The sequence below is a fragment of the Lutra lutra genome, chromosome 4, assembly GCF_902655055.1.
Source record: "Lutra lutra chromosome 4, mLutLut1.2, whole genome shotgun sequence".
In the NCBI taxonomy this organism is placed as follows: Eukaryota; Metazoa; Chordata; class Mammalia; order Carnivora; family Mustelidae; genus Lutra; species Lutra lutra.
Genome location: NC_062281.1, coordinates 54,288,822 through 54,310,792, shown reverse-complemented (window position 1 = coordinate 54,310,792; position 21,971 = coordinate 54,288,822). Strand labels below are relative to the sequence as shown.

Here is a 21,971-nt window from a genome sequence, read left to right as displayed (position 1 = left end):
AGCAACTGAAGATAAACACTTAATAAAAAATCTGTGTGATGTTGTTCAATACCCAGTAGTATTAAATACCCAGTGCTCTTCCTGATCACTGGTGAATTCAGCCCTCCTGTGAGGCCTTAATGCTGCTCCCTGTCATACCACACCTGCTCGTACACCCAGTCCCTGCTCTCCTAGCTGTCCACTTCCCACTTTTTCCTCTCTCCCCAAACTCCAACACCTTCTCACCCATCCTTAGTCTTAGCTGGTGACCCTGAGAAAACTGAAGAAATCAGGACATGTCCATTAACTTTTACCCACCTGCCCCCATCGCTGCATTCGTGAGTTTTCCTTCCTCCCCATCACCAAAGAACTATCTAAGCCCCTCTTTAAGATGACCCCCTCCTCTCATGCATGAGATCCTGGCCCTCCCCATCTACTCAGGAATATGTGCTCCAGCAAGACTCCCATTTTGTTTATACCATCAGCTTTTCCCTCGCTATGAAATCATTCCCACCCACGTGAAACCATGCTGATCTTTCTGTTTCTAAAAACAAAACAACCCTTCTTCCAGTTCCATCTATTGCCTCATCCCTTTTTAGCAAAACCTCCTAAAAGAGTTGTCTGAAGAAACTGCTCAAATAATTTTTCTCTTCTATTCTCTCTCTAAGCCCATTTCAGTAAAGTTTCTCCCTCTGACACTCCAAGGACACCAATATCCACCGTGTAACCAATGGGACGGTCAGTCCTCAGCCCGTACTTTCTGATCCACTGCTGTGTTTGCCATAGTGGCCACTCCTCTGTCCCTGCACCTTCTTCACTTGGCCTCCAGGACATTGAACTTCCCTGTTTTTCTTTCCTATTTTGGTGTCCTCTGCTGGTTCCTTTTCCTTCCCAGACCTGTGCCCTGGGAACTCTTCTAGATGCCATTGACACTCATTCGATGACCTCATTCAATGTCATAGCTTTAGGAAAAACTTTCTGCTGAGGATTTCCAAGTGTACAAATGCAGCCCAGGCCTTTTCTCATAAGGCTGCTCATTCGTGCATCCAGTATGTGTCCAAAACAGAACATGTCTAGCACTGAATACCCAGTCTTCTCCCAAAACTTGACTGCCTGTAGTCCTCCTCTTCATTTCAGTTAAGGGTGATTCCATCTTTCCAAAGGCTCAGGCCAAACCTGGGACTCATCATGATTTTTTCTTTTTTTCATTACACATCTGGTCCACCAGCAGAACTCCTGGCTCTCGTTTAGCATCTCCTATTATTGCCCTGTTCCAAGCCACCATCCTTTCTCGTGTGGTTTGTGAGAATCCCCACCTGATTGGTCTCCTACCTTTGACACTTGAATTTGACACTACAGTCGGGGCTATCTTTTCCAAACTTAAGAATAATCCGTTCTTCTGCTCAAGATTTTCTAACCCCCTTTTTATTCAAATTTTGAATACAGGCCACACAGGATTGGGCCCTTGGTTACCTTTCTATCACTCTTCTCTGGCTACACCTGTACCCTCCTCTTCCCTGGGTGGGCCGGGCAAGCTCCAGCCTCAGCCCTCGCACTGCCCCTTCCCTGCTCCACCTGTTTTTCCCCAACTTTCCCGTCTCCTTGAACATTTCATTCAGATGCCACTTTCACAGTAGGCATGCCCTGACCATCTATTCACAATTGTACTCCCACTCTACTTTCCTTGTCCTCCTTATTCTAATTTTTCCCTGTAAACCTTAAAACTTCTAAAATGTGTGTCTTATGTGTCTATTTATGTCTCTCTCTCCCCACTAAAGTGTAAGCTCCACAGGGGCAGGAGTTTTTGTTCATTTGTATGTTTTGGTGACCAGTGTATTCTCAGCACCTGGAAGGTTGTGTGGCACATAGTTGGTGCTCACTAAAATCTTCTTGTGCATGAATGAAAAAATGAATGAATATTAAATATTTCAAGTTCCTGAATTACTTAAAATTAGGATTGTTTATAATGGAGATGATGGGTTATTCATTCTTGTATTACTATAGAAAAGTAATCTGATTCCCAGATGGATAGTTACAGATTCTGATGTGATATCTGGAGAATTGTTTACCAGTAGTGGTTAGATAATTGATCTTCTTACCTTTCAAGTGCTTTTAAGTAAAAAAGCCTTAATTGCTTCAGGCACAATTTATATGAAGGGCAAAATGTTAGGCTGCATTTTTGCATTTCATGACTAGGTTCATAAACATCTATATTGAGGCTCTCAGCAGCTGATTTCATGGGTAATATTAAAGTCGAAATGCATTCAGAGAATACTGTGAAGAATGACTTATGTAGTATAACCTCTATAACCATAGCCAGGATTCACATTTTGATCATGAACTCCAGATCCTTTTTAAGGCTACTATTGACTGACCTACTTGTCCTTCCTACCAAAACCTGAGATGAGAGAACCTTGCTTTTTCCTGTGTAGTGAACAGAAATTATATTGTAGTTGCCTAAGAAGACTGGCCTTGTTAAATTCCAAGGAGATACTTACAACAGAAGATGTGAATTTCAGGCTGTTGTGGTCTGGTTCGCAGAAAGAGAGAAGGCTTGGCCATTGTTTTATTTATTTATTTATTTATATTTTATTAAAAAAATTTTTTTTAAAGATTCTATTTGTTTATTTGACAGACAGAGATCACAAGTAGGCAGAGAGGCAGGTAGAGAGAGAGGAGGAAGCAGGCTCCCTGCTGAGCAGAGAGAGCCCGATGTGGGTCTTGATCCCAGAACCCTGAGATCATGACTTGAGCCGAAGGCAGAGGCTTTAACCCACTGAGCCACCCAGGTGCCCCGGCTCGGCCATTGTTAATACATTTCAGAGCTTTGTTGAATATCTAAACTTAAGAGTTAAGTTATTTCTGTGGAAAGAACCTAGATGTCCATTAACAGATGAATGGATAAAGATGTGGTGTGTGTATACACACACACAATGGAATACTATGCAGCCATCAAAAAACTGAAATCCTGCCATTTGCAATGACGTGGATGGAACTAGAGGGTATTATGCTAAGCTAAGGAAGTCAGTCAGAGAAGGACAATTATATGATATCCCTGATATGAGGAATTTGAGGTTGTGGGGGGTAAGGAGGGAAAAAATGAAACAAAATGGGACTGGGGAGGGAGACAAACCATAAGTGACTCTTAATCTCAAGAAACAAACTGAGGGTTGCTAGGGGGTGAGAGGGGTATGGAGAGGATGGCTGGGTTATGGACACTGGGGAGGGTATGTGCTATGGTGAGTGCTGTGAATTGTGTAAGACTGATGATTCACAGGCCTGTACCCCTGAAACAAATAATGCATTGTATGTTAATAAAAAAAAATTTGAATGGATGCCTATGGGAGGAGGGCAGTGAGATTGGGAATGGTGGATGAAGGGGAAAAAACAAGAAAATAAATATATTTTTCTTAAAAAAAAAAAAAAAAAAGTTGTAGGCTACTGTTTTGAAACTGTCCCAAGATAAAATCTACTTGATTCATATAAAAGTGCATAGAAGCAGGTACTACCAGTGGCCCCTGTGAGTCTGTCCTCTCCATGTGTATTCCTGTGCTCTGACTTCTGGGGTCCCAGAGGGTAAAGATCACCCTGCTGCTTGGGGCAGCAACGAGCAGAAGGGGTAACTATGTGGCCAAGAGTCTAGTCTCCATTTAATTCCTGATCTTCAAAATGAAGAAAATAGTATTTGGTCCCAGTTAAACATGATGTAAAAACTGGAAAATATCCAAGTTAGGTGCCAACAGAGAAATATTTTACAAGCATGAGTTTTCAGTATTTTACTATTTGGAGGGGGGAATAAGTCAAACACAGCTTATGCTAAAACAGCTTTCATCATTCAGCGAACCTGGAAGTGTTTGTATATATTTCCCAGAACGATGTGCCAGTAAAAGCCCCAGGAGTAGCTAGATGCCCAATCATGACAAAAGCACATGAAAGAAAACCACGGGAGCCCACCTTGTTGGTTTCGCTGGTCCCCTCTGAGGCTCCCTCCTCTGCTGTCTTGTTCTCTTCCCTCTCCTGAAGGTTTTCATTCTCATCCAGAAGTTTAACGGGGACAGGTGGTGGGGCCTCCTCTTCCAAGTCGCATGAATTTCTGAGAACAGTCTCTGCGTTAACGCTCTGTCGACACTTCTTGTTTCTGTCCACGGAGGCATACTCAGCAAAGTCCGCCTCGGGGCCTTGGGGCCCCGGAAGCTCTTTCAAAGCGGAAGTCGCCTTTGACCTGCTGCTGTGGCCTTTCCCTGGGTTCACGGCTGCTGCCACCTCCTTTATTTCTTTCACAGTTTCATACAAGCAGTCCTCCACCATATTCTCTTGGGAGGAACTATCCTTGAGCACTTCATACGGCCCTTCCGTCCCCAGGCCCTGGTCCCCGTCCACGCTCCTCGCGTTGAGCATCGTGTCCACTGCGCTGTCAGGAGGAATTCTGGGCAGTTCCCGGCTCTGGTGACACTTTGGCTTCCCCGTGCTGTCCTGGGAGTCCAGCAGATCCGAAGCTGAGGTCTGGACCTCCTCATAATGTTGCATGCAGGTCAGAGTACTGTCTTCTGAAAGGACTGAAGCAGCAGAAGTATTAAAAATGGAGAAAGACTATCCCTTAAATAATTATTGCAGTGAACTGGGGTAATGCAAAGTCAAGTTAAATCAAGGTGCTTGTTTTTTATTTGACTCTACACTGCAAATTGCAGACAATATGATTGTTGATTTTTCAACCAGAGCTAAAACTAGGGCCAGCTATTTTACATCTTTCCAATACAATGTTTAATAAACTGTCTTAGCTATGAATTTGGTTCACACTTTCATTGCTCCTTGGTGGGATTCTTGTAGGCAGTGTGTCTAATGTGACCAGAGGTCTGACTCTGTGAGACGCTGGGCACCAAAGTTCCCCACACATGGTGGCTGCCTTCCATTTGGCGGGAATAATTGGTAGCCATCCGCTTTTCAGTGGTCACTTTTGTTTGGCAGACGTGGTGGAAACAGTGGGGTAAAACGTACCCTCAACCGCAAGTACAAAGGGACGGTACACCCGTGGCTCTTTAAAGGTCTTCCTTCTGTCTTGCCGCTCCTTTCCCCTACCATTTCTACCCCAAATTAGAAAATCAAATGTGAAATTCTTAGATTTCCATAGATATGCACTGTGTGAAACCATTCAGTCATCCCTCTGTCAAATGCTTTTGAGTGCCTACTACATGCCAGAGACCGTTAAAGTGCATCATCATCATATGTCATACATCAACCAAGCCTAGCCCCATTCTTCTCATACTTAACATGGCAGTGAACAAAGTTCTTAAATGACTGTCGCTCCATTTTATAGTTTTTATATAGACGTTTAAAAAGTATAAGTACATATGTATAAATGTGTACTTAAATACCTATATTCGTGCATATATTTCTTATATACTTTTTATATAACATACGGTCCTTACATATTATGTATAGTCCTTATATGCGTGTGTATGTGTGTGTTTATGACTTAGGAGTTTTAATCTTTGTTTTTACTGACTAGACCGGGGTTCTCTAAGGCCCCTGGAGCCTGGGCCCGTGTCTAGTACAGTGGCAGGCAATGCGGTGTGTGTACCCCAGCATCACAGAGGTGCAGATGAATGACCCGCTGAGCCTGAGATGGGAGAGCAGCCCGAGTTACCCGGGGGGGGGCCACTGTAATGAGGAGGGTCCTTTGAAGTGACAAGAGGCGGGAGAGTTGGAAAGAGACGGGGAGATGGAGGGAAAGGCTAGGAATCAAGAAATGCTGATGGCCTCAAGAAGCTGAAAGAGGCAAGGAAATGGATTCACCCCAGAGCCTTCAGGAGGAGATGGAGCTCTGCTGGTACCCTGATTTTGGGCTCTGAGTTAATACATTTCTGTTGTTCTAAGGCTCTGAGTTTGTGGTAATTGGTTGAAGCAGCAACATGCTACTGTTTCTTCACCCATAAGCTGTAACAAGGGCTATCTTACAGGGAGTAATAATACTATGAATAACAGTAATCTTATCGGGTGGTGTAGGGATGAGTTAGTATACAAATCTTAGAGCAATGGTACAGAGAAACCAATGAATCAATATTAGCTTTTCATCCAAATGAGCTTATTTGTGCTGAAACCGGCAGGAATACTAAGAGCATGAACACACTGCCTAGTTTTTGAGCAGCATATTCTGAAATGACTTATTTCTCAGGAGACGAGGCCTGCGTGGAAAGCCAGTATCTTTGTGGAACTTACTGTCGCCATTGGTGAGTATCCCGTTCTGCTCGCTGCTGGCAGGCGCATCTGTGGCCAGGCTGGTAACTGAACGGCTGAACATCTCCTTATCGGAAGGCTGCAAAGCAAACACCACATGGATCAGACTATAGGCAGAGGACAGTCACCATGGCTTTTTCTCCAAATGAAAACAGCAACAACAGAAAGCCAGATCCACTCAAACTTAAATGCTACCCAGCAGATCTGAGCTGTTCAGCTGAACCCGCCATACTGGGAATGCTCCGCAGCTCTCAGGCGCTCGGGGCTACTGCACCAGCTCAGGCACAGACCATGTCCCTGGGGGTGTGGAGCTCTACTAGACAGAGTGGTCCTGGACTCTTCAGCACCCTGGGAGTCTTCCAAGACCATCTGCAGAGCTTTCTGCCCTGTGCTCTACAAGTGGGCTACAGGTGGGACATAAGGGATCAGTCCCTTTAGCTCAAGGTAAAAAGGGGACCAAGAGCTCCCGTGCTGGTCAGAATGGACGCCGCAGACAGCAGGCTCATCGATGTGCCACGGGGGCTGCGAGATGCTGTTCTTAACAGAAACCTGCCATCTGAAGGAAAGACGGGAAGAGACTGCAGCCTGGCGGAAGGGGATAACGTCGCTGATGTCTGCCAAGTCTCTGCATCAGGCTTCACAAGAACTCCGTATGTTAAAGAGCAGGTCTGCAAATCTTTCTTAGTGTCACGGAGTCAGGATGCCTGGAGGGAAGAACGGCACTGACCGTTTTCCTGCCGGGCTCGAATGTGGGGATATTACATGGAATGAGATGCGGCAGCCCGAATCACTGCTAATGTGACCTGTGCCACATCCTACTTGCAGAAGACACAGCATGTGTGACCCAGGAGGCCACAGCTGGGTCATGTTCCGGGAGTCCACATGGAAACTTCTTATATAAGCAGCCCCAGAAGCTTGGCCAGTTGACTTCATAAATTCTCTGACTTCTTACTGGGAACCAAATAATAATAATAATAATAATAATAATAGCAAACAGCTCACGCTGTGTCATGGACCCTTCCTGCGAGCCTGCTGCTCCTGAGTGAAGAGTGTCCCAAACTTAGGTTCTCATAGCAGACTCTCATAGCACAGAAGGGTCCCGCCTGGACAGGAGTCAGAGGGGTGGTGGAGGGGGGAAGGCCCCCATTCTGGCTCCTAACAGCATCCCAACCCATCTCTGCTGAAGTAGCATAAAGGGTTCTAGCCACCACGTCTAATCTCAGCTTCCATGACCGACATCCTGCAGGGGAGCCCAGAGTGAGCCTCCCTCTCTCTTGGTAGCTGCAGGTGCAGACTCCAGGGCACCCTGTGCCTGGGACTGTTTGAAGCTAGGATTTAGCTGTGGCTGCTCTAGGGCTGAGGGGGGGTTGGGATGTAGAAGAGCTGGGATTGGGGGCGGGGTGGGTGGTGGTGGTGAGGCTGACCGCAGGGGCTTCTTAGGGCTAAGTGGCGAGTCTGCAAGTTGAACAAGATTTAGAAGCTGAGAGAGAAGCTCTTAGAGCTGGGTGGACAGGCTATAGGTGTGAGCTCGCACACCACTGCCCCTGTGCACATGCACACCCGTGTAAGAAGAGGCTGTGGGGTTGTGAAGGCTGTGGTACATGAGCATCTCCGTCTTCCTTTCACCTGTCTGCCACCATCTTCCCTCACACCCAGGGCTCTGCTGACCTGGGGTGGATGAGCAGGCGCTGGAGGTCTACCACGGGGGTGCTCAGGCGGGAGCATCCAGCAGAACCACACGGTGGGGGGCTTGCTAACAGTTCCCTGGGCCCCGCACCAGCAGCACAGGCCAATCCCTGAGAACCGCTGCTTAGGAAGGACGCAGGATGGAGGACAGGCCCTCCCCACTGAGCCCCAGAAGAGCCACCACTAAATCCTAGCCTCAAATAGTCCCAAGGCATGGGGACTCCTGCCCTAACCTCACCTGGCACCTGGCACTGAGGAGCATGGGGGTGGTGGAGAAACTCGGCTCCTGGGACCTGCATGTGGGAGGAGCAATAGTAGAGCCCCCCCTCCAACACCGCCATGGCAGCAGTCTGTGGGAACAGAGGCATGGGGTGCAGCTGAGAAGTGGGTTGACAGATGGGAAAAGGGTAAAGGGTCCTGGGTGCTGAGAACCCAGGACAGCCGTGGGTGTGGTGTGTGTGCCCAGAGAAGGAGGCTAGGAAACCCCAGGGGCTCCCAGCTGCTGGGGATACAAGAGTCCTGCCCCTCTGTAGGGTGGGGAGACCAGTAGTGAGACACCTCCTGGGGAAGCTCTGCCTCTGTCTGCCCACTCCATGTTTCACACCCTCTCCCCCAAAGCAGTTTTTCCCTGACCTTGAGAAATCCAGGGACTGGAAACACTTCTGTTTTCACACTGCCATGGGCTCAAGCAAGATGGATGCCGTCAGCCCTGCCAGTATGGGGGTGGCCTGGTCTCCAGCTGCTAGAGTGGCTCAGTCAGGTGAGGGCATGACCCTGAGTGGAGAGAACATGACCAGGAGGCTCACGCTGCTCCTCACCAGGGGGGATCTGAGGGGCTTGACCAGGCCCCATAAGAAAGGAGGATGGTGGAAACCCAGCTGGGCCATATACAGGATGAGGTCATGCTGGAGTCCTTCTAATGGGGAAGCTTGTACAGAAACATGCAGAGCGGAGAGACCACATGGAGAAACACAGGGAGAACAGCACATGACAGCGACGGCACCAAGGAGCGGCAAAGACCGCCAGCAAACCGCCAAAGCTAGGAGAATGGCCTGGAACACGTTCGCCCTCCCAGCTCTCTGAAGTACCAGCCCCGTGGACACCTTGATCACCAGTTTTAGCTTCCAGGACTCCAAGACAGTCCACGTGTTACTTAAGCCCCACAGGCTGTGGTCCTTTGTTACACAGACGTAGCAAACGGGTACAAGGCTGGAGCTGGGCAGAGGCGGCCCTGCAATCGCAGGTAGGCTGGAGCTCTCGAAGGCTCTCTCTGGCAGCAGCATGAGTGCATCCATTTTAGAAACTCTCCCAGCCAATCTGGCTAATTGCACAGGCCTCTAGCCACGCTGAGTAAGAATCCTACAGAGAGAGGGCACAGCCTAGTAGCCAGCAGACTCTGGCTGGGTTCTCTCCCTCGGTTTCCTTCAGCTTGCCAGCTTGTGGGCACAGGGCTCAGAGAAGCAGCTGACGTATTAAAGCACACACGGACATGTGCACATGGGCTCACCACGTTCATCAGGTTCTCATGGTCCCCACTGTGCTGCCTCGGCTTCTTCTCTCTGAAATGGAAAAATCAAACATTGCTGGATTGTCAAACATGCTATCTAAAATCAAACATACACTCCCCTTTCTATCCTAATATTTATCAACATTTAAATCTCCCTTTAAGATCCTGGTTTATTTTGCCAAGGAAGCAAAAGCTGGACAGTGACTCCATCACTCCTTTGCAGGCATCAGGGTCTGAGGGGGGGTCAAGTCTCAGCATGAGACTGGTCATCTCTCTGGGTCTCCCTCTTCTCCCAGATTAGAAAATATAAGTTTACAACAAGAGGACTAGGCACGTTCATATCTAGAATACTAGAAATGATTTTGCTTTTTTTTTTTTTTTTTTAAACAAAATCCAGACAGTTTTCTACTCTTCATTTATCTTAACTCAGGATCTTTGCTAAGTTGACTGCACACTGCCATGGGACTAGAAAAATAATGAAATAAAATACAAATTTTGGCACGTCAGGAAGGATACATGCTCTCGGGATGAGTCATATGTACTTCCAGTCTATGGAAAAGTCCATCGAATAAAAATAGAATTTATTTTTACTCAGGACAGTCTAAAGAAAGCCGTCAATACTAGAGACTACATTTCCCACAAATGTACAAAGCAACAGTGACACCTAGTGGGAGTGTAAATAATTACAGACAGGTCCTCCCACGTCCAGGGGAGCAAACTCTTCTGCACGCCCCGTTTCCTGATCGGACTCAGACCAAGCTGTAGAGCCCCAGGTCCAAACTGGGCAGGGATTAGGAGGCTACTTGGTTCAGAGAATCAGACGTCCCCCCTCTTGACAGAGACCTCAGGGTCTCTCCTGAAGTCACTGGGAGGAGGGATTGGAAGAGGGCTGGCTGGTCTATACCAATCCACCCGGAGGCTGTCAGCATCCTAACAGTGTCTGAGCACCTGGGAAATTACTCCCCATTAGAAAGAACTTTGCTCCTAAGCAAAGATCTCTTTTGGGAGAGTATAGACATTTTATATGAGGGGACATGGAGGGGTGGAAGAAAAGAAGCCTAACTCTCAAAAAAGACAAGATGATTATTTCTCATACAGTTCATCTCTCCCATAGGAAAATTAATCTGTTTCTTATGAAACAGTAGTTCTAGATTACCAGTCTTTAATAAAATGATCCTTTCAAATCATGTAACAGCAATAATTCTCAGTAAGTCTCAAGGGGCAGCAAAAAGAGTACCTCTAAGACACATCAGACTTAAGATTTTCAAATGCGCATAGATGGCAAAAGACAGCATACAGTTTAACAAAGATGTGCTCAGAAGAGCCGCAAGAATTTCATTCTGGGAAGTTTCGTACATGAGGCTTCTTCCAGTTGCTCCTCAGCAAAATCAGATACAGATTTTCATTCAACCTCAAAAAAGTGTCCTGGGATGCTCTGCAGCAGAGAAGTCAATTTTAACACAGGGGTTTCTGTGAATGCTTGCGGAGTGGGATTCCTACATGTTTTTCAGGTGAAGAATCTTCTGGGTACAGGGAACGGGTTATTTTAGGGTTCCACTGGATATCCCTTGGCTCTCACCTGTCACAACTGGAGCACAGAAAAATCAGGAAGCCGATGAGGAAGAAAGCGGCAACAGCGGCCAAACTGCCCCACAGGACAACCTGCACTTGCCCACTGCTCAGCATGCTCCCCAGGGGGCCCATGGTGGGCGCACGAAGTGGCACACGCTGATGGAGTCTGTCAGTCCTTCAGATGGGGAACATAGGCATGGGGTGCTTCGTCTTCCTGCAGAGAGAATGGTGTGTTCTGAAACAACTTCTCACTAAAGTGATAGTCTTGTAATGCATGCGTGTTGGGAGGGAGGCTTTGAGCAGAGTTAGGGAGGGGTGTGCAGGACGCGCTGGGTCTCTCTTGTCTAGGCCTTTGTTTCCCTCACCTAAAAACGTACAGTGGGAATGCACAAGCGCCCAGCACAATGGATAGCTTACTATTTTGAATATGTTGGGGGACAGATTCTTAAGGTCTTCAAATCAAATGAGATCACATGAATTCCATAGCAAATAAATGCTTATTTGGATTTTTTTCTCCCAGAGCAGTGGAAAGCATTTATTACAGCTTTCAAAAAACACAGTTCACACCTTCCCCACCTATCTCCCTAGTTCTCAAAGCTACCACTCTTGGAGAAGGTTGAAGGCCGGTGCAGTTAATGAAGGAGAATGTCTTTTTATTCACCCCAGAACAGTTATCTGTTGTGACTGTGACTGTCTTCAGAGCCAGTTTTCACTGAACTGCTGTGAGCGCTCCATAAGCACATTTTCCAAAGAAAAGATGAAAGTATGTGCTAAGAATACATCACCAGAAGTAAATAAGACCTCTTTATAAAAAACTACAAATTAAGCACAAAAGCTGTACCTAGTACATTTTAATACCTGGCCTGTCCTGGAATTTTTGCTAAACACTTTCCTTGTTTACTGTTACTGGCCTGTGAAGAACGCCCTGCTCATCCCCATTTTTCAGGCAAGAAAGTTGAATGGTAGAGACATTGAGTAAGTTCTCGCAAGATGGCACAGATGCGGAGTGGCAGGGTAAGCATGGGAGTCCAGCCATTTTGGACTCCAGAACTGTCGTCTTAGCCCCTAGAGGAAGCGCCCTCTCAGCGGGGGCGACTGCGTGCTCCCTGTTCCAGCTGTTAATCTTCTAAATGAAAATGGTCACATGAGTATTGTGGAATATTTTCAGTTAAGGATTTTGAAAAATAGAGCAGTATATTAAAAACTAATGATTATCCTGGGAGATACAGGCTTCCAGTTATGGAATGAATAAATCACGGGAATAAAAGTCACAGCATAGGGAATATAGTCTGGTACTGTAACAGCGTTGTCTGCTGCTAGATGGGAGCTACACTTGTGTGAGCAGAGCATGACCTATAGAGAATTGAATCACTCTCTTATAAACCTGAAACTAATGTAACATTGGCTGTCAACTAGACTCAGAAATTTTAAAAAAATTAATAGTTCTCTCTTGTCAGAAAGGCCTTGCTTAAAGAACATTTGCTTTGGCTCAATTCTAGAATATTCTAACTTAAAAGGAACCGCCTTTAATCTCAAATTTCACAAATTATCTTAATCAGAACTGAAAAAATTATTTTTCCTTGCAGAAGACGACCCATATTTACACTGTTGTTTGCTTCACTGAAAGAGCTGTGAGTACATTCTGGGAGCACCGCGCTGTGTGCCTCAAGCCAGCACTTGGCTGGCTTAGTGCCAAGCAGGAGTGCCCCTTGAAAGGGCTTGGAGAATAAAAGCCATTTTGGCAGAGGCAGTTCAATTGGACCAAATTTTCTCAAGTGAACACATACATTTATGTGAATATTCAAGATCGAAGAATCATAAAAAGCTGGAGAAAAAGAAACTTTTATCTACAATGTATGCAGAGAGTATTTTAGATGAAGTCCATGTTTTCCTTGGGGCCCTGAATCAACATGAACACTTCCTAATGCTCTGTAAATATATAAACGTACAACTTCCTGCGTTAATACAGAGCGTCTTTCTTCCTGTGCTGGTTATATATTATGCCTGTAAACAATACACGCATACAGTAATGGATGGTCAAATTGCTTCTGTATGTTTGCCCCTGGACAACTATAACTGAATGAAAATAACCACCGCTTTTCTTCTGGTTTGTTGAAGCAATGAATAATTCACTTTAAATTTAGACTACAAATTGGCACCACAACCAGTTACTAAAATATATTCAAGCAAGCACATAAATCATGGCGACCTATGAATATATATGAAATAAATTTTTATATACAGGCCCAAAGCATAACACATTTTAGGAAACACAAACAAAAGAGATCTGTTGTGCAGGCGTTTGCACGTTCCCTCCTTCGTTCACTCATTCGCTCATACAACAGATTTAATCAATGTCTATTTATAAAGTGCCAGATTCCTAGAAAATATTTTGCTGTGTGAATTATTCAAGAGCCAGATATCCATCCAGCAAGCTAGTGTGGAATCTGTTGGACCTTTCTCCCTTTCTGCACACGTTGTCTCTCTCTCTCAACAGGGAAGGTGGGGAGAATACAATGAAGTCATGTGGGGTGCCCAGCCTATCGGAGCGGTGTAAGGAGACGATGAGAGCGGATTATTACGAGCTACTGAATAAAAGATATAACTCAGAGAAAATGTGTCAAGGCTCCTGGCTCACTCCCCTTCAACTAAAATTTGTTGAAAAGCTACTAAAAGAGTTACTTTGTTCCCGGACAAGGATCTCACAAGGAAAAGCATGACCATCAGTGCGTTTCTGAGCTGTATTCCAGAAGGACAAGGGCTCCTGTGGTTTGGACAGCTTCTGCCTGTTAGAAGCCTCAGAGTGAAACTCCACGGGAGGACATGGGAGGACCAGGTCACAGCAGTGGTGGCAGAGCAGCAAGGGCAGCCCCCCTTTTAGGGGCCTGGTGGGAGAGCAGGGGTTTGCACACACCTGACCTCTGGACCCTTGCAGCAGACCTGGGGTGTGTTGGGGGGGTTTCCTATTGTACAGCAAGGCTGTGTCAGCTGTTGTTATTCTCTCTTGGTCTCTTTCTTTGTCTGGACTTCGGTTTCCGAATTCTCTCCCCCATTCCCTCTCTGGTCATCGCCTTCCATTGTGGGGTCTTATCTACAATTAAGCTAGGACTGTATGTCCAGATGGAACCCCACCATGTATCCGGATGCACATATCACTCCATGCTCTTTTTTCTTGCTGGGGATGAGAGTACAGGTCTAGTGGTCCAGGCAGTGCAATTCCTTTCCTCCCAAGACTAGATTCATGCGCTGGTTTCATGGAGGTTAAAAGCACTGCTCAGGGGCCAATTTAGTGTGTTCTAAACTGGGGGGCGGGAGGGGGAATCTGTGACATTCCCTCTGCCTGGAAGGCTTCTATCAGGATTAGCAATAGCGGGATAGAATAAGAGGACAAGAGGCACCCTGAAAAGGAAGAGCTCCTGCCGCAATGATGACGTTTGCCAGCTTAGACACTGTGCCTTTTTCCCAGACATGTTCCTTGTGGAAAAGAGAATCAAAAGCTCCAAAGTCTGTGATACATTCCTGAGGACCATCTTATTTTCCTCTAATGGGTATATCAGGGATGGTATTCTTAGTATCCAGAATTAATCTGTAGCAGCAGGACAATTTGGACACCATGAACAATATGGAGCAATCTCCCATATTTTCATGGAGTTATTTAAGCCTCTTTCTTTCTGTCCTGTTCTTACCTGACTCAATAAAATTGCATTCAACTGTGGAATATTAGTTCTTGGAAGTTTGAAAAATATTTGTCAGACCACATGGGTAAACATTCTAAATAGTCTATGAGTTACTCAACATGGAAAAGGGAACACCATTCATTGTACCTCAGCTAACATTTATGACAGCACCCATATGCCTTACTGAGATGAGCTGAAGATCATCATATTCATGGAAGAGTAATAGTTGCATATCATTTATTTTTGTTTTAGAATAGACTTCTTTATTGGCTGCACTGATGTACACTCAGCTGAGAGTATCACTTAATACAAATGTGTGATATTGTAAAATAGGCAATGGTACCATCCTCCCACCCCAATTTTATATAAATCAGACTACTGTGAGGACTTGTCATTTTACTCTGAGAAAGGTCAGTACTTGAGGTTACAGAACTTCTGTTGGGGCTTCTCTGAAAAGATCTGGAAAGCTAGTCTTAATAAGTATTTCGGACAAAATTATTTTGCTCCATCATCTCTCATCCTCTTATATCCTTTCATGTTCTTAATATGTGATACAATAAGGAAAAAACGATGGCCTTTCACTTTAAAAGCAGGTGCCACAAGGTGGCGGTATAATCCTAGTCTCAGCCCAATGATCAGCCCCTTCAAGGAAAGACTTTGTGCTAGGTGTTTCGTCTTCATTAGCCTAGACTATCAGCCACCTAAATTGATTCCAACAGGAAAGAAAAAAAATATCCAGATGAAATTAGTGAAAGGGGATGACCAAATGACAGCTATTTGGCTTTTTGACTCTCTTAACAGGTAGGTGCTCTGACCACAGCAGACCATGTAAGTAACAGTTTGGTGGAGTTGGGATGGCCAGTGAGATCAGCGATAGAAGCAGACACTTTGATTCCTCTGAAGCAGGCGAGGTTGGTAATGATAGTCATTACCATTTTATAGCTGTCCTAGTCAACTCATAAGTAAGCACGATAGAAACCACCTCCGCTCATGACCCCTCACTGATAGACAAAATCAGGAAGTCAGGACACAACCCCATGGGAATTCCTCCTTCCTGGTCATGACCAGGTGTGGGAACCATGAGGTAAAATGACACATTATGAGTCACAGATTAGCCAGACAAATTTAACAATAGCCGAGGAGCCAAATTCTCTGCTGGGCTCCTGTCCTGTGAGGTATACAGGCAGATGCCCAGGCTAAGGCTAAATTAACCCATCGATACGATTCTCGAGTCCCCTGAAAGAGTTTTAAGCTCGTGTATTTAAACTCATGTAGATTTCTGTTCAGATTAGAGAGACTCTCATCTAGGCAAGCTGCTGTGCTGTACTCCAGATGAGCATGAGCCAGGTCTGCGGTGAGCATGGGGAGCTAAACCAGTGTTGGTCATCCATCTTGCTAAGACACAAAGGTTCTCTGCCAAATAAGGTCGTCACAAAGATGTCCCTATTTCTCTTTTTTCCTGAGTTGGGGAAAATATATCCAAAGAGCAGAAGGTGGTGAAGGACTCCAAGGTAAGAGTCTTCTTGTTGATAGTTTCTCAAACTGTAAATTTTAGAGCATCACCATGGAGCAATGACTTGACATTTCTTCCTCTGCAGCTCAAGAGAAGCACAGCACCTGTGCGTGTAAGACAAAGGAACCTGGAAATCCTGAAGGTCGCTAACTGACCCTGTTATCAAGGGTTGCTGCTGAAGGCAGAACAAGCCAGGCATTCATTCTCAGAACAAGTTATAAATCCTGAAGGCCATCTGTCAGTGTAACCGGATTACTTTTTGTAGTACCAAATGTATTGATCCACACAGGAAACGTGAAAGCTGATCCTTTCCAGGAGAGGGGTCTGTGTGGCTCTCGCTTGTCTTCAAAACGTTAAACTCACGTGACAGAAATAATATAGTTTATTGCTTATGAAAGCTCCATCACCATTTTTGTTTTTTTGTCTTTAGTAAAGCCAAGGGGTAAGAGACTGATGGGTAAGGAGTAACTTCTAAGGTTGCTTTTGCTCGTATCCTGACTTGAAGACCAATTCTTAAGGTTCATGTAATTTTTAAAGATATTTATATATTTATTTATTTAGAGCAGGCGAGTGGGGAAGAGGGAGAAGAGTCAAGCAGACTCCACACTGAGTGCAAGGCCCAACGAGGGGCTCTATCGCACAGCCCAAGACCGTGACCTGAGCTGTAATCAACAGATGCTCAACGGACTGAGCCACCCAGGCCCCCTCATTTTTTTATTTTTAATGGTAAATCTCAAGAGAGAGGGAGGGAGAGGGGAAAAGGGAGCTACTGATAGATTCTTAGAGACCAGGTGAGGTACATAGTAAAAGGGCTTCATTTTGTGTAAGCGAGTCTAAACGGGAAGTGTGCAACCTGGGCTTTACGGTCTATCTCCTATGCCCTTGCTCTTCTGCACTAAATTCAAAGTTCCCTGGGGGTGGGCAGGATGTGTCCACCTCATTTCCCCCCTCTTCTCAGCATCAACATAAACTGGAAAATAGGAGCCAATCAAGAAATTTTTTTTTACTGAATGCTTATTTCTATAGGAAAGATGAGGAGTAAAATTCCCAAGCAAACTCTAAAAATGAACGTTTAATGATTTATAAGGAAGAGAAGAATAGAGATGCGCACATCAAGCAAATAATTAAAAAATAAGCCAAGTACGTCTTAAGGCCAAACCTTAACACAAACCAAACCTTAAACACCGCCACCCGGCTTCTCTGCACTGTCGCCGAAGCAGCTGAACGTCTCTCGGGAAAAGGCACAGCAGGGGACACGTCGGTGCCTGTGCACATGGATCCTCGCGGCCTCTCAGCGCTGGTGGCCCCACTACGCCCCTGAGCTCAGCGTTCCTCTGACCCCTTCTCAGCAAGGGCCTTTCATGCCTTCCTCTCTCTTCCCTCCCTCAAAAGGCATTGGGGCTTCCATGTCTCAAGGGAAAGAGGAGCCTTAACTATTCTTGGCTCGCCTCACGTTTTTTCATCTGATGAAAGCCTAACCACACTTCAGATCTCAATTGAAGTGTCACTTCCTTGGAGCCACTTTCCGGACGCTGCAATTCAGCCCCCCTCTACACACACACACACACACACACACACACACGCATGCACACAGGCACATGCCAGTTTAGGCCTGTTTTGTAAAAGCTTATAAAGCTGTTTGCTTCATGGCATTACTCAAAACTGAAATGATGAAGCTCTTCACTGTCTCCTCCATTGGCCAAAGGTCAAAAGTGGGCGCTGAGAACAGACCTATCTGGTTTACAGCTATAGCCCTAGTGAGCGGCACACAGTAGGCATTTAATAAATAATCTGAGTGAATTAACAGTCGAATGAACTAATAGAGCAGAGGAGAAAAAGAGGTGAATGTTGACCAGGCCTTCAGAGGTGGGAAGGATGAGAAAAAGCTGCTCTTTCTTAGTCTTTTCAGATGGTGTTGAAATTCTGCAGGGACACAAGGAATTCCAAAAGTCTGCTTGTCAGCCTCCCTGATAGATTTCCATGGTACTGCCTGCCTCCCACCTGTGATCATCTTGCTCTACCCAGGCCCTGAAGGGCCCGACCACGTGCCAGCTTTGACTCAAAGGCTTGAAATCAAAAAGACTGAAAAAGCCCAAGTGAGTGTGTGCTCACTCTCCAGTGAGTACACTGGACTGGACTAACACTGGACTGGACCAGTCCAGCGACTGGACCAGTCACTCTCCTGCATGTTATGTTACTTCCTCCTTACGGTGTTCTGGTGGAGGCAAGGAGACTGAGGCTCGACAGTTAAGTACTGTGTCAAGGGTCACACAGCTAAAGGTTTCCTGACTTGGTGTCCTTGGCACTTTCCACTGTAGCATGACACCCAGCAGCGTGTTCTCAGGGGGCGGTGGCCAGCCCCACGCTGTTCACCATCTCCAGCCATCTGCCTGTTTGGGATGTGGGAGCCTCACCCTTCTTCCTGGCCCTTTTAACTTCCCTCTATCATGACTTGTTCTTAGCACCAGAGGTTAGAATGCTCAGTCTCTTCTGGCTTACTCACTGCTCATTCCCAGCCATGCATCAGCACATGCTCTCCTTCCAGGGAACCTAGAGAACCCCATGAAGGCTTGGTGTTTACTCAAGGGTCAGCTTCCTGAGACCAGGTCTTGACAGCCCCGCTCTCTTAAGCACTGTTTGCAGTTTTTATTTGGGTTCTCAGGTACAGTGATTCAGCCAGTTTCTTTTCCATAATAGTAAAAGGTGTGACCAATAACAACTTACATTTCTTTGCTGGCAGGTTCCGAAATTTACTGCTTGACCTAAATGCCTCTCAAATCCTCCATTCATGGCTGATGGTATCTAAACGATCAGGTATGTTTTAACAGCTGTTCGGACTGGGGGTGGACAGCTAATTACAAATGCTCCAGTATCCTTCACATGCCAATTAGCTTCTACCAAGCCCTCCCCCGAAAGGCGCTATCTCATCGAGACTATACATCAAAGGGTGCTTCTTCTGGGAAAGGTCAACTCTCACGATGGGAGAGGCAGAATCGAAGATGATGGCAATCTGAGTGGCGTGCCGAGGAATCCCACTGGAGCACTGGTTTCACCCAGAGCTGGGGCAGAATTCGGGCAAGCAGTCTGGCATCCCTGCCACACCTCCCAATGTGGTTCTACACCCTTACTCGAGTGCAGTGGGTGTCAGAGTTCGTGTTCCCCCAGGTGCCGGCGAGAATGTGGGTCCGCTTGGCCTCCGGGACCTGGTATGCCACGGCCATCTTCGTTCTCTTCTTGACTGTTTTTAAAACACTATGAATTATTTATGTCATAGATCAGCAGACAAAATCCTTTTTATTGACTCCGAAAAAACACAATCAAAATCTTCAAAAAACATCCCTATGAGTTACTTGCTGCTGTTACTGGGAACCCCTCGGGGCTGGGACTAGTTACAGTAGAATAAGTCCAAACTTGTATTTGAAAGCACAGGTTCTCCGGGTTCATCCTCAGGGCCTTCTGCCAGGAACGGGGTACTCCAGGGCTCTAGAAGATTCCCAAGTGCCCTGCAAAGAAGTGGCAGGGCAAGGGTTCCTGCAGAGCAGAACTTCTCACAGTGGGGGCCTGGACCAGAAGCCTCATCGTCTTCCGGGAACTCGTTAAAAATGTAGAAATCCGGCTCGCCTGAGGCCTGTGAATCAGTCAGGGTGGGGCCCACAATCTCTCTCTTTTTTAAGATTTTATTTTAGAGAGAGAGAACGCAAGTGGGGAGGGAGAGGGACAAGCAGCCTCTGCACTGAGCACAGAACCTATGTGGGGCTTGATCTCATGACCCTGAGATCTTGATCCAAGCCAAAATCAAGAGTCAAATGCTCAACGACTGCTCTAAAACAGACTTTAATATATCTACAGATCATCTGGGGATCTTGTTACGGTGCAGATTCTGAATTCTGTGTTTCTCACTGGTTCCCAGGTGAGGTCTAGGCTGCTGGCCTGAGGACTGCATTTGGAGTAGTACTAGGATACATGATCACCTTCCTTCCAACTGGGGCTGAAGGGTCATCCCTCCAGATCCCTGGGGCAGCTTGGTCTTCATTTCATTCAAGGTTATGTGAAGATGAGGCCAGAGCCCTGTGTCACAGGACTTTCTTGGTTCCCATAGAAGTACTCCAGGGAAAGGCAGTTCTGTACCAATCCAGAGACCCATGAAATGCCAGTGAGCAGATGTCACTGTGTTCTTTAACATAACATGTTCAACCAAGCCCAAACTTCCTGCGCCTCAGTTTCTCCTGAAAAATGAAGTCATTTATAAGGTTTCGTTCCAACTCCAAGACTCTGTCATTTTGTGAAAGTAGCCAGAAATCCCTCGGGTCTAAAATAAAAACTCAGGGCTTTCCACCCAATGGGAAATGTTGACCCAGCAAGAACATGAAATTCTCAGTGTGATCAATAGTTTCAACTCCCCAGAAAGCACAGTCTTAGTAATTCCCAGGAAAACCTGACAAGGCCGCAGTGGTTACAGGAACGTCAGGAAGAAAAATCACAGGCAGCCTTTTCAGTCAGTGCCCGAGCCAGGAACCAGTCCCAATGGCCTCTGCCGTCATCAACTCCACTTCCAGCGAGCCCACTGCTGAACACTGGCGGCGCAGCTGACTTATGAGTCTGTTTTTTTCATCAACATCTAGCTGGCATATTTACCCATTTATAATTCATATTTATAACAGCCTTTAAGTAAAATGCAAAGATAAAACAAAAAATATGCAGATGGGCACACACCTGTCACAGAGAGAGAAAATGCTGCTGCTGGAAGCTTCTGAGGCTTTTTAAAGGCATATACTCAAACTTAGGAAGATCTTACAGAGAAAGCAAGTCTGGAAGGGATCTATCTAATTTCTAACCTCAGTATTTGATAAGCCTGAAGAGGTTCCAAATGTAATAAAACATTCTGGAGAAGTTCTCTGTTTCTATTATTAAAGACGGTCAGCTCTTTGTGCTGGTTTCATTAGTTTCTAGGCTAGTATCTCTGATATTTCTTATTCTTTAACACAAAGGCACAAAGTGTATTTTACTCTTTGACACTCTGTAATTCATAAAAAAAAAAAAATTGTTAAATACCTACTATGTCCCCAGCATGGTTTCATCTTCTTGAAAATGAGATGACACAGGTCTGAGGCAATTTAATTGCAAAATTCAATATGCAGGAGGAGAAAAATGTCTCAAATCAAGTTCCTAACACAGAGCTATATTTTGATCAAAGACTGTAAAAAGCCCATTGTTGAGTTCCAGGCACGTGAAATCAGAAAGAAACAAAAAGCCACAAGCCTTTTCACTTCTACCGTGTTGCATCAGTCACAGTAATTGCAGCTGGATTCCATTCAGCTTGGTGGCAGAGGCGCCGTGGCATTGACGCAGCCCCAGTGCCCTTGGACTGATGTTGTTTCAAGCTGGGAACTGTCCTCAATGTGTCTGGTGGGTTCCACTGACAGCCTCTGCATGGGCACAGGGTGGGAAGGACCACCTCCCCACATGCACTCAGTCATAGTCAGGGTCAGCCAGCCTCCAGGGACAGGTCAGAGTGCAAGGACCAGGGAAGGTACCTGTAGAGCTCCACCACCTCCTAACTAAGTGGGAGAAAACCGCTTTCACCTTGTGATTAAAGGTGGTTAAAGGCTTAGAAAACCAAATATTCGTGTAAGCGTTGGCATATGTGTTCAAAATCTTACGAAGGCATAACATGGAATAGACCAAGTCACCTGGTAAGGGACAGGGAGGCAAAGGTGAAGGATGAGAGGGTTGAGGCCGGAATGCAGGCACTGTGCGTGTGAGGTAGGCTGAGGGAAGAGATTTCTGTCATTTTTACCCTGCT

General features: G+C 46.0%; 1 protein-coding gene across 2 annotated transcripts in view; it reads right to left on the bottom strand.

The window, feature by feature from the left end:
- PAG1 (phosphoprotein membrane anchor with glycosphingolipid microdomains 1) overlaps positions 1 to 21,971 on the bottom strand; it is a 137,501-nt gene that overhangs the window by 12,268 nt on the left and 103,262 nt on the right. For both annotated transcript variants that reach the window (XM_047725906.1, XM_047725907.1), the window contains 4 exons: positions 10,986 to 11,192; positions 9,407 to 9,458; positions 6,196 to 6,292; positions 3,934 to 4,535 (listed from right to left, as the gene is read on the bottom strand). In XM_047725906.1, the coding sequence (XP_047581862.1) occupies positions 3,934 to 4,535; positions 6,196 to 6,292; positions 9,407 to 9,458; positions 10,986 to 11,110 (876 nt within the window). In that variant the 5' untranslated portion in view covers positions 11,111 to 11,192. The remainder of the gene's footprint in view (positions 1 to 3,933; positions 4,536 to 6,195; positions 6,293 to 9,406; positions 9,459 to 10,985; positions 11,193 to 21,971) is intronic.